This window comes from Schistocerca cancellata, chromosome 2 (genome assembly GCF_023864275.1).
Source record: "Schistocerca cancellata isolate TAMUIC-IGC-003103 chromosome 2, iqSchCanc2.1, whole genome shotgun sequence".
NCBI lineage: Eukaryota > Metazoa > Arthropoda > Insecta > Orthoptera > Acrididae > Schistocerca > Schistocerca cancellata.
In genome coordinates this window covers 288,293,478-288,306,576 of record NC_064627.1, presented here as the reverse complement: position 1 = coordinate 288,306,576, position 13,099 = coordinate 288,293,478, and the positions used below count along the sequence as shown (strand labels likewise).

At 46.1% G+C, this 13,099-nt stretch overlaps 1 protein-coding gene across 2 annotated transcripts in view; it reads right to left on the bottom strand.

Moving 5' to 3' along the window:
- The window catches only part of LOC126161641 (uncharacterized), a 375,151-nt gene that overhangs the window by 88,349 nt on the left and 273,703 nt on the right, over positions 1-13,099 (bottom strand). Inside the window, exons 2-3 of one of the 2 annotated variants that reach the window (XM_049917608.1) lie at positions 6,722-6,860; positions 2,252-2,462 (exon numbers count right to left, since the gene is read on the bottom strand). In XM_049917608.1, the coding sequence (XP_049773565.1) occupies positions 2,252-2,462; positions 6,722-6,860 (350 nt within the window). The remainder of the gene's footprint in view (positions 1-2,251; positions 2,463-6,721; positions 6,861-13,099) is intronic. The other variant, XM_049917610.1, reaches the window with a different exon arrangement.

Sequence of the window (13,099 nt, the reverse complement as noted above, 5' to 3'; positions counted from 1 at the left end):
TGGAGGGACGAATGGAGACGTGTCGTCTTCAGCGATGAGAGTCGCTTCTGCCTTGGTGCCAATGATGGTCGTATGCGTGTTTGGCGCCGTGCAGGTGAGCGCCACAATCAGGACTGCATACGACCGAGGCACACAGGGCCAACACCCGGCATCATGGTGTGGGGAGCGATCTCCTACACTGGCCGTACACCACTGGTGATCGTCGAGGGGACACTGAATAGTGCACGGTACATCCAAACCGTCATCGAACCCATCGTTCTACCATTCCTAGACCGGCAAGGGAACTTGCTGTTCCAACAGGACAATGCACGTCCGCATGTATCCCGTGCCACCCAACGTGCTCTAGAAGGTGTAAGTCAACTACCCTGGCCAGCAAGATTTCCGGATCTGTCCCCCATTGAGCATGTTTGGGACTGGATGAAGCGTCGTCTCACGCGGTCTGCACGTCCAGCACGAACGCTGGTCCAACTGAGGCGCCAGGTGGAAATGGCATGGCAAGCCGTTCCACAGGACTACATCCAGCATCTCTACGATCGTCTCCATGGGAGAATAGCAGCCTGCATTGCTGCGAAAGGTGGATATACACTGTACTAGTGCCGACATTGTGCATGCTCTGTTGCCTGTGTCTATGTGCCTGTGGTTCTGTCAGTGTGATCATGTGATGTATCTGACCCCAGGAATGTGTCAATAAAGTTTCCCCTTCCTGGGACAATGAATTCACGGTGTTCTTATTTCAATTTCCAGGAGTGTATCTGCATCGCTGCGGTACGCAAGGCACGGTAAAGCCCACAGTTTTTAAGGTACGAGGCACCCCTCCAATATGGTAGCATTTGCCCTACAGCTGTCTGTATTACCGAGACAAACAAGTCAGTCTACTAGTTAGCCGACAGTTCGCAGGGCATGAGATAGAAACTGAAACGAAACTCCGCCAGAACAGGCCGTGAAGGACCCCTGTACCGACCGGCCGCCGTGTCGTCCTCAACCCACAGGAGTCACTGAATGCGAATATGGAGGGGCATGTCGTCAGCACATTGCTCTCCCAGCCGTATGTCAGTTTACAAGACCGGAGGCGCTGCTTCTCAATGAAGTAGCTCCTCAGTTTGCCTCACAAGAGCTGAGTGCACGTCACTTGCAGACACATCCAAGTGTTAGCCCAGCCCGATAGCGCAAAACTTCGGTGATCAGACGGGAATCGTTGTAACACTTCGTCAAGGCCGTTGGCTGAGGCATGAGAAAACCCTGTAATATGGCTGCACTTGCGGTACCACGAACAGTACCGCTGAGGCAAGTTTAAGTCCCACTAACACGGCAAGGCCCACAGTTGGTGGGGTATGAGATACCCCTGCTACGCGGTTGCACTTATTGTGTAACTGTCTATATTAATGGGGCATGCAAGCCACCCTAGCGCGGAAAGGTCCACGGTTCTTAAGACATGAGGGAGTCCTCTGTTGTGGCTGCACTTAAGGTATGAGACAATCTGTATAGATGTACACAAGCGACCTACCGTGGCAAGGTCCGCGGTTTTTAAGGGACTAGATACCCCTATGACGTGATAGCACTTACAGTACAGCTGTCTGTATCGCTGAGACTCATTAGTCACTCTACCATGGTGAGGTCGACAATTCGTGAGGTATGAGACACCAATCTGATGCAGATGCATTTATGGCTAGACTATCTGTATCGCTGAGGTATGTAAGCCACCCTTTCATAGCAAGGCCTACTGTTTGTGGAGTATGAGTAGTCCAGTGTGGTAACACCTTTAGACATCTATGTGGGAATACTTCCTGTACGACTACCTGTATTGATGAGGTATGCAAGCCACCCTATCAAAATAAGGTCCACAGTTAATGGAGAAGAAAAGCCCGTCCGATTTTGTTGTACCTAAGGTATGACTGTCTATATCGTCCAGGCACGCAGTTCACCCCCCTACCACAGCAAAGTCCACAGTTGACGAGGTATGAGATTGTGGATGCATTTAAGGTACGACAGTCTGTATCGTTGAAGCACACAAGCCATACTGTCACAGTGAAGTCGACGGTTCTTGGGGTATGAGACACGCTTCCGATGTTGTTGCACCTGCAGCGCGGCTATATGTATCGTAAAGGAACGTAAGCGACCCCACCACGGGAGGCTGCGTGGCTCTTGGGGTATAAGAGACGTAAATGTAGGAGCACGTGATGAGAGGAGATCCATCTGGGTTGGACTAGGACAGGGGTTGGGATAGGATGAGAATAGTAGAGAGGCAGCTTACCGTACCCGGATGTAGAGGCGCGCGTCGTCCGAGGTGACGAGCCGCGGCCGGCCGCAGTCGATGTGCGGCGGGGGCTCGACGAAGCGTCGCACGTGCGGGTCCCAGGCCTGCAGCGCCGGGATGCGGCAGCCCGCCGTGTCCACCGCGAAGCTCGCCGCCGACGACTGCGCCGCCAGCCGGCGCTCCTCCTCGCTTTCCACCGCCACCATCCCTGCAACACAGGCACCGAGCACTGCCTATCGGCCGCTGCTGACAACACGGCACAGTACTAAGCGACATTTTAAAAACATGTTCTCTCCCGCAATTACGTCAGAATTTATGTGTGATTTAGTTGATGAGATATGAGCGACATAAATAAACCACTCTAAGACTGCACTACTTTGCCATCGTGACTTGCATCTGTTTATGGAAAACCTCCTTCTCAGTAACGTACTAATCACAGGAAATCACTATGTAATGGGGTTGAAAGTAAGCCTTCACTCTCACCCTTCATTTTTATTTTCTTTTATATATATTTGTGGTGCGTGAAGTTCAGAACTCAAATATCAGTCCCCCGGAGCAGCTCGTTGCAGCTCTCAAAAATTTTCGAGCAAATCGACTTTTAAGTTTTCAAGTTTTCCGAGTATCTTTAATGCCCTAAAGTAAGGTCGATTTTTCGACAGTAGCTGTGGCTCGGACGTAGAGTCCTCGTCTGTCAAGTGGCCGGTCTGGTTTCGATTCCCGGCAGATGCATATTGTTAAACAAATATGCTTCTTCTATGAGCATTTCTGTGCAGCGTAAAATGCATAAAGATCGGAAAAAAATCAGTAGCGCTCGAGACTCGTAATCGCTGGTTCATATCTCATTTCGGTCATTACATTTTTCGTTTTTTTCGTTCAATTCAATTTCTATATAAAATTCATCAAATACACTCTAATTAACAAATACCTAATAGTCATTTTTATGAAAAATGCACATCTTCTTATTTCAAATTACATATCATACACAAAAATCCAATTTTCATTGTAAATATAAATTCTTAATTACCAGTCTCTTATAAAAAATTTCTTACGTGACAATTTTTCTGGAAACAGTCACGCAGTCTATGCAAATCCACAATGAAAGATCCATGTGATTCAATATTTAACTGACGTCCGGCTTCTTAACTCATTAGTCACCGCCTCTGTCTGCCATTCAGTGTGGCCAGGTTCGATTTCCAGCCGGGTAGGAGATTTTCTCTGCTTGCGGACTGGATGTTGTGTTATCTTCATCATCATCGAAACGCGAGTTGATCAATGTGGCGTCAGCTGAAAAGACTCGGAAATCGCCGGTGCAACTTCCCCGCGTGGGAACTCCCCGCCATCAATGCAATTCGATCATTTCATATCATTTAACTGTCACCATGGAATACAATAAACAGCAGTACTAGTGACTGTCAGTAACTCACTAATGCGAACTAACTCTTCTTTTAAGCTTCTTTCGAATTTGTATGCCTTGTAGAAGTGAGAACCGTTGAAAGCATTGTGGAAATGGAAATGAGCGTTTGGCGTCATTGGCCGGGAGGTCTCTTGCGGGACAGGTCCGGCCGCCTTGGTGCATGTCTTATTACATTCGACGCCACATTGTGCAACCTGTGCGCCGGATGGGGATTAAATAATAATGAAGACAGCATAACACCCAGTCCCGGAGTGGAGAAAATCCCCGACTCAGTCGGGAATCGAACCCGAGCCCGTAGGACGGCAATCCGTCACGCTGACTCAGCTATCGGAGCGGACGTTGCAAGCACTGTGAGTGGTGGAAACAGGACGCAGATTAATGCAGACAGTAGAGTCGCCCGCCACCATTAGAGTTAATTTGCAGATGACCGGCCGAGGGAGATGGTTCAAATGGCTCTGAGCACTATGGGACTCAACATGTTTGGTCATCAGTCCCCTAAAACTTAGAACTACTTAAACCTAACTAACCTAAGGGCACCACACACATCCATGCTCGAGGCAGGATTCGAACTTGCGACCGTAGCAGCAGCGCGGTTCCAGACTGAAGCGCCTAGAACCGCTTGGCCACTCCGGCCGGCGCCGAGGGAGAAGCGTGCCGTGCCGGGAGTCAACCTTTCATCTCAACGAACGAAGATATGATCTCTGGTTGCGCACGCTGCTGGCGAAACATTTTACAACCTAGGCGTAGAGCGAGGAGGTTCGCGTTTCAGCAGAAGGCAATATAGTACTCAAATATAGAATACTGATTCTTTCTCAAGAAAGCAAAGGACGCCAGAGGACATCTCGAAGACAGACTGGGGTCCCACAGTTTAGGTGTTGAAAGCGTAAGAAACCGCTGGAAATACTGACTCTGCAAAAACACAAATGTTTACACAATACAAGAACTGCCAGCACTGGACACGGCAAATAAATTACGGGCTGGAGAGAAACAGCTTGTTGATGATGAAGACCACTTCACTGGCCAAAGAGAGAGTGAAGCGACTTTTTTCTGCGGAGGATGGTAAGATGAACATTATTGGTTAACAATATAGAGGAAGAGATTAGCATTTTTATTGGTTGGCGCCCGGAAGATCTGGAGCCCAGCCAATCTGAACTTAGTAAGAGATGCAAAACACAGAAATGCGAGCTTTCCTTTTATTAACATTCCATCAGAAATCACTCAATCTTTGAGAGCCTCCACTGCCAGACTTTCAAACTGAGAGGTGACGTCGACTCGGCTGGCCTGCCGCACCGCCTGAGCTAATGCATTGGGGACTCACAAAAATTTCAGGCTGATCCGCATGTACTCTGGCGAGGGCCAGTGTTTTCGCCAAAGACTGATTCTGCAGTCACTTCAGCCTGCACTTGCAACATTATGGTGAGATCGAGCCGCAACCATGAGACGATGTATAGGGACACCAACCACCAAACCGTCTAACTACACTACTGGCCATTAAAATTGCTACACCACGAAGATGATGTACCAAAGACGCGAAATTTAACCGACAGGAAGAAGATGCTGTGATATGCAAATGATTAGCTTTTCAGAGCATTCACACAAGGTTGGCGCCGGATGCGACACCTACAACGTGCTGACATGAAGAAAGTTTACAACCGATTTCTCATACACAAACAGCAGCTGACCGGCGTTGCCTGGTGAAACGTCGTTGTGATGCCTCGTGTAAGGAGGAGAAATGCGTACCATCACGTTTCCGACTTTGATAAAGGTCGGATTGTAGCCTATCAATATTGCGGTTTATCGTATCGCGACATTGCTGCTCGCGTTGGTCGAGATCCAATGACTTCTAGCAGAATATGGAATCGGTGGGTTCAGAAGGGTAATACGGAACGCCGTGCTGGATCCCAACGGCCTCGTATCACTAGCAGTCGAGATGGCAGGCGTCTTATCCGCATGGCTGTAACGGATCGTGCAGCCACGTCTCGATTCCTGAGTTAACAGAAGACAACAACCATCTGCACGAACATTTCGACGATGTTTGCAGCAGCATGGACTATCAGCTCGGAGACCATGGCTGCGGTTACCCTTGACACTGCATCACAGACAGGAGCGCCTGCGATGGTGTACTCAACGACGAACCTGGGTGCACGAATGGCAAAACGTCATTTTTTTTCGGATGAATCCAAGTTCTGTTTACAGCATCATGATGGTCGCATCCGTTTTTGGTGACATCGCGGTGAACGCACATTGGAAGTGTGTATTCGTCGCCGCCATACTGGCGTATCACCCGGCGTGATGGTATGGGGTGCCATTGGTTACACGTCTCGGTCACCTCTTGTTCGAATTGACGGCACTTTGAACAGCGGACGTTACATTTCAGATGTGTTACGACCCGTGGCTCTACCCTTCATCTGATCCCTGCGAAACCCTACATTTCAGCAGGATAATACACGACCGCATGTTGCAGGTCCTGTACCGGCCTTTCTGGAAACAGAAAATGTTCGACTGCTGCCCTGACCAGCACATTCTCCAGATCTCTCAGCAATTGAAAACGTCTGGTCAATGGTGGCCGAGCAACTGGCTCGTCACAATACGCCAGTCACTACTCTTGATGAACTGTGGTATCGTGTTGAAGCTGCATGGGCAGCTGTACCTGTACACGCCATCCAAGCTCTGTTTGACTCTATGCCCAGGCGTATCAAAGCCGTTATTACGGCCAGAAGTGGTTGCTCTGGGTACTGATTTCTCAGGATCTATGCACCCAAATTGCGTGAAAATGTATTCACAAGTCAGTTCTAGTATAATATATTTGTCCAATGAATACCTGTTTACCACCTGCATTTCTTCTTGGTGTTGCAATTTTAATGGCTAGTAGTGTATGTCACCACCAAATCATATAAATACGTTACCACCAAACTATATAACCATGTTAGTGCTGAACCACAGAACCATGTTACTACCGAACCATGTAACCATGTTACCAGCAAACAATGTAAGCACCGAACCATCGGATCTTCGTACCATCACCGTGTGAGGCTGGTGGTGGTGTGACTGACCTGGCAGGATGTGTCGGTGGTAGGCGGTGGGCGCGACGCTGGCCAGGTAGAGCAGCGCGGCGGTGAACGCGAGCGCCAGCCACAGCCAGCAGCGCGCGCGCTTGCCGCCCGCTTTGCGTTCCGGCGCCGCCTGGCCCATCTGCAACACACGCGGCGACACTGTCAGCGGAGCCGCACATTTTCCAGGCTTTAGTATATGGCGTTACCCCCACCTTGAGCGGAAAGCTGGTGTGGTGCGCGTACTGTAAGACCTTCCGTACACACACCATCGGATTATTTGACCTATCGCTCTAACGAAGTAGGCGAGTGTCAGCAATATGTCTCGTGGTCTTATCGTGGCGTGTTTATCTTCTGCCGTTAGGTCAGACGATAGAAATGCCACTTGCACGCCTAGAGTAGCAGATTGACGGTGACCAACTTTAAATAGAACTTGATTAATTTCCACACACATTTATTAACATAACAACAAGCATAAAAATTACTTAACTTAGTTCTAGATGCTATTTACAATTGATAGGTTCCACAACGAAACATTATCTCGAAATTTGGTAGAAAATCCGAAGAAATTCTGGTCGTATGTAAAGTACACAAGCGGCAAGACGCAGTCAATACCTTCGCTGCGCAGTGCCGATGGTACTGTTACCGACGACTGTGCCGCTTAGCGGATTTTTTGAACGCAGTTTTCCGAAATTCCTTCACCAGGGAAAACGAATGGAATATTCCAGAATTTGAAACACGAACAGCTGCTAGCATGAGTTTCTTAGAAGTAGATACCTTAGGAGTTGCGAAGCAACTCAAATCGCTTTCTACGGACAAGTCTTCAGGTCCAGATTGTATACCGATTAGGTTACTTTCAGATTACGCTGATACAATAGCTCCCTACTTAGCAATCATATACAACCGCTCGCTCACCGATAGATCTGTACCTACAGATTGGAAAATTGCGCAGGTCGCACCAGTGTTTAAGAAGGGTAGTAAGAGTACTCCATCGAACTACAGACCTATATCATTGACGTCGGTTTGCAGTAGGGTTTTGGAGCATATACTGTATTCAAACATTATGAATCACCTCGAAGGGAACGATCTATTGATACTAATCAGTATGGCTTCAGAAAACATCGTTCTTGTGCAACGCAGCTAGCTCTTTATTCGCACGAAGTAAAGGCCGCTATCGACAGGGGATCTCAAGTTGATTCCGTATTTCTAGATTTCCGGAAAGCTTTTGACACCGTTCCTCACAAGCGACTTCTAATCAAGCTGCGGGCCTACAGGGTATCGTCTCAGTTGTGCGACTGGATTCGTGATTTCCTGTCAGGAAGGTCGTAATTCGTAGTAATAGACGGCAAATCATCGAGTAAAACTAAAGTGATATCAGGTGTTCCCCAGGGAAGCGTCCTGGAGCCTCTGCTGTTTCTGATCTATATAAATGACCTGGGTGACAATCTGAGCAGTTCTCTTAGGATGTTCGCAGATGATGCTGTAAATTAACCGTCTAGTAAGGTCATCCAAAGACCAGTGTCAGTTGCAAAGCGATTTAGAAAAGATTGCTGTATGGTGTGGCAAGTGGCAGTTGACGCTAAATAACGAAAATTGTGAGGTGATCCACATGAGTTCCAAAAGAAATCCGTTGGAATTCGATTACTCGATAAATAGTACAATTCTCAAGGCTGTCAATTCAACTTAGTACCTGGGTGTTAAAATTACGAACAACTTCAGTTGGAAAGACCACATAGATAATATTGTGGGGAAGGCGAGCTAAAGGTTGCATTTCATTGGCAGGACACTTAGAAGATGCAACAAGTCCACTAGAGAGACAGCTTACACTACACCCGTTCGTCCTCTGTTAGAATATTGCTGCGCGGTGTGGGATCCTTACCAAGTGGGATTGACGGAGGACATTGAAAGGGTGCCAAAAAGGGCAGCTCGTTTTGTATTATCACGTAATAGGGGAGAGAGTGTGGCAGATATGATACGCGAGTTGGGATGGAAGTCATTAAAGCAAAGACGTTTTTCGTCGCGGCGAGATCTATTTACGAAATTTCAGTCATCAACCTTCTCTTCCGAATGCGAAAATATTTTGTTGAGCCCAACCTACATAGGTAGGAACGATCATCAAAATAAAATAAGAGAAATCAGAGCTCGAACAGAAAGGTTTAGGTGTTAGTTTTTCCCGCGCACTGTTCGGAATGGAATGGTAGAGAGATAGTATGATTGTGGTTCAATGAACCCTCTGCCAAGCACTTAAATGTGAATTGCAGAGTAATCATGTAGATGTACATGTAGACAATCTGAAGTTCCTTTGGTATTGGTACGTTAATCTTATTCTCACATATACCTCTGATACTTCACAAAAGTGTATATACATTTATCTTTATGGCTATGTACAGGAATATGGTAATCTTATTAGTCGCAGACTGAAACTTGACTATAGACTGGTACAGACAAATGTAGAACTCGTACAGACTGGTACAGACTAATGCAGACTGGTACAGACTGGTGCGGACAAATGCAGACTGGCTAATCGGAGGTCTGTACACTCGTCATAATACCTCGCGCATTCATGCATCACTGCACAAGTGTGATCCACGGGGAGAAAAGGTTCTACGTTAGCAGCAATCTCATTGGCTGCGTTACATATTAATACGCGGATCGGCGGAAGCAGAATTTGGTCCGTCTCTATGGCAGCGCCATCTCGTAGTGCGGAGGCGGACAAGCGCTGCGCCTGTGCTGTTGTGCTTAGTGGGGCGCGCTCTAGTGGGAAAGTCGTGTACGCGCTGACTATGCGGAACTATGTACATAACAGCTGGAAAGCTAATGATTTGCATATCCAAGCTTTTATACTGCAATTGATGCCAGTTTGCGGCTTGTTGCATGCCGCGTTCATGGTGTTGCAATTCTGGTGGCCAGCAGTGTATTTTGTACGAGGGGTGAGTGCTGCCATACTGCTAACGGAAGCTAGGTCGAAAAGTCACTGAGGCCACAACCACATTATCACAATCAGATTATGTTCAGAAATGCAACAATGGTTCAACTTGGTCTGTAATGAATATGGCAATTTATTATCAAATTGGTGGTAACTAGCATTTTCTGATGTGTTTTAAACGTGGTACACACGCCAGTAATGCACATCCACATCTATATCTACGTCTACATCTATGTACATAATCCGCAAGCCACCATACGGTGTGTGACGAAAGACACTCGCAAATAGATCGAAGGAAAAACGTCTTTCTATATGTCTCAGTATGAGCCCTACTTTCTCGTATCTTATTTTTGTGATCTTTAAGCGGAACTTATGTTGGCGACAGTAGAATCGTTCAACAGCCAGCTTCAAATACTGGTTCTCTAAATCTTCTCAATATTGTTCCTCGAAAAGAACGTTGCCTTCTCTCTAAGGATTCCCATTTAAGTAACCGAAGCATCTCTGTAACACTTGGGTGTTGTTCGAACCTACCGGTGACAAATCTAGCATGTCGCCTTCGAATTGCTTCGGTGCCTTCCTTTAATCTGACCTGTTACGGATTCCAAAAACGCGAGCACTACTCAAGAATAGGTCGCACCAGCGTCCTGTCTGTGGTCTCCTCTGCAGATGAACCACACTTTCCAAGAATTGTCCCAATATACCGAATCGACCATTTGTCTTCGCTACCACAGTTTCCTACTCAACCGCATTAACTTACATTTTTCAGCATTTAGAACTGGGTGCCATTCAACATATCACCTAGAAATTTTGTCTAATTCATCTTACACCCTGCTATTGTCACTTAACTTCGACCTCTTGCCGCAGACCACAGCATCATCAGCAAACAACTGCAGACTGCTGCCCATGCAGTCCGCCAGATCATTTATGTTAACAGCAAATAACAGTGGTGCTACCACACTTCCCTGGGACACTCCTGACGATAGCCTTTCTCTGATGAACACTCGCCGTCGATGACGGCATATTGGGTTTTGGTTTCTTATGATATCATCAAATCACTTCGGTGTACCAACGCATGCAATATTAAGTGGGGTGCGACGAGTTGATGTTGTGGTAAACGGCATATGCTGACTGCGAGAATCGGACGTTCAGTGCTACGAACGCGTCTCTGTGTCTTACCGAACCAAAGATTTGTTTTATAGTCTCTTGGTGACGGAAATTGAGGAGAGATCGGACGTATGAGAGGAGGAGAGAGATTGTATTGTTGTGAGACGCCATTACGGTATTTAGTAAATGTCCAAAATAGTTTTTTTGCACAAAATAAAATCCAATAACTAACATCAAGTATTCAAGCTGTGTATATCTCCATAGCAAAATTAGTTAATTATCACCGTACAATTATTGCGAGACGTAAATCGCTCGGAGGTGAAGTTTGGAACGACAATGCGAACCTGCATTTTCCACGGTCACAATTCGTCGAGAGATTATCTCCGAATTAATGAACTTCAACTTGCTAAATTGTTTGGACCTATCATCCAGAATCATCAAACAACATAGCACACAACTGCGCCGAACGATCTGCGTAGCAAGTAAAGGTATTAGAGATTTGAGGTGGAGCAGATAACGACGAGGAATTTCTGCGAGATCGCCGCTGCGGAAAACATCTCTTGCTCTCCTGTGGTAATTAGAACGAAATATTTATATTTTCCAGGTTTTCAGAAGAATAAAAGTAAGAGGAAATAAGGAACTAAACTAATCCAACTAAATCCAATAATTAAAATAAAAGCACACATAAAGGATATTTATTTATAATAATAAATAAATAAAGAATATTTTTAATTAAATAACCAATAGCAGTATCCTAAATCACTCACATATCTGGGAACCTATTCCGTATGCTGCAGTGGGGGAAAGGGCAAGGGGCACAGTGTCAAATGCGTTCCACAAATCTAGAGGTATGGAATGTGCTTGTTGCTTTTCATCTATAGTTCGCATGTGAGAAAAGGGCAGATGATCTCTAAAACCGTGCTGTTTCGTGGACATAAGCATCTCTGTCTGAAGAAAATTTATTATATTCCAACTGTGAATATGTTCAAGAATTCTGAAGCAAACCGATGTTAGGGTTATTGGCCTGTAATTTCTCAGGTCCATTTTTTTACACTTCATATACACAGGAGTCACCTGTGCTTTTTTCCAGTCACTTGGAACTTTGGGCTGACCAAGATATTTGCGATAAATCCACGCTAAATAAGGGGCAGTGAGGTAGCGTACTGTTTGTAAAACCAAACCGGGATTTCATTCGGATCTGGCGACTCATCTGTTTTCAACTCTTCTATACCCAAAATTGTAATTTTTTGTATTAATCTCGCGATCAGGAGCAGAGTATCACACGATTCCGCAAGACCGCCTTGTCATCCTTACCACACGGCCTTATTTGGACGCTGTATAGAGGAGCATGGGGTCAGCGGTCTTGTCTGGCAGTTGTCAGATTTCCAGACCTTGCAGCCGCTCCTTCTCATTCAAGGAGCCCATCAATTGACCTAACGTGCCTGAATCCTACCACCAAGGGGAAAATCATTGACCACCAGGAAATGAAGTTTGTTTCATGACTGTGAGACACGCTAACCGCTCAGGCACTGAGGTGGTGGGGGACATAATTTCTTATTCAGTGTCCATAAAGACCTGCTATCATTTAAAAAGAATCATAACTTGCAGAGCATTAGAGGGAGCATCGAGTTTTGCTATGAGACGTTTAGCAGTTCTCAAAGGTTTTTTTTTTCTGTTATGCCAGAATTTCACTTTTTGCACCACTCGTCGCTCGTAGAACAAGTTGATTTTAGAGTTCTGTCCAAGAATGAATCAGCGTTACAGCATCAACTGTTCATACTGCTTCACTGTTTCGTGAGCGAAGGATAGAAATGTCATAGACTAATGTTGTGTACATTCAATCCGTGACGTAATTCTAAAAAAAAGAATTTAATGGCGTGACATCGGGAGGGTGCAGAGGTCACGCCATGGGGCCATCATGACCTATCCACTTCTCCGGGAATGTCTCCTGATCAATCGCGGATAAGGGAGATCGGCCGGTCATATTTACCAAAGAAAAATCGCCAGACAACCAATGTTTTCATAAGTTGTTATTTTATTTATGCCACCAGTTTCCGCACCTCATTTATGCCACCTTCAGGGCCCTGTGCACTCAATGTGTTGACTATCAGATACATCGATGCGTGAATATCCGAAGCCATCAGTACCTAGATTCCGTGAATTTTTTGTGTAGTATATACTTCGAAGACTTAACAACAACTCAAGTCAAGTCTTTGAAGTACAGACTCCACAAAAATTCTTGGATCCAGGTAATGATGGCTCCAGTTATGGATGCATCGATGTATCTGATTCTCTATTCATAGAGTGCATAGAGGCCTGAAGGTGGCATTAATGAGATGCTGAAACTGGCC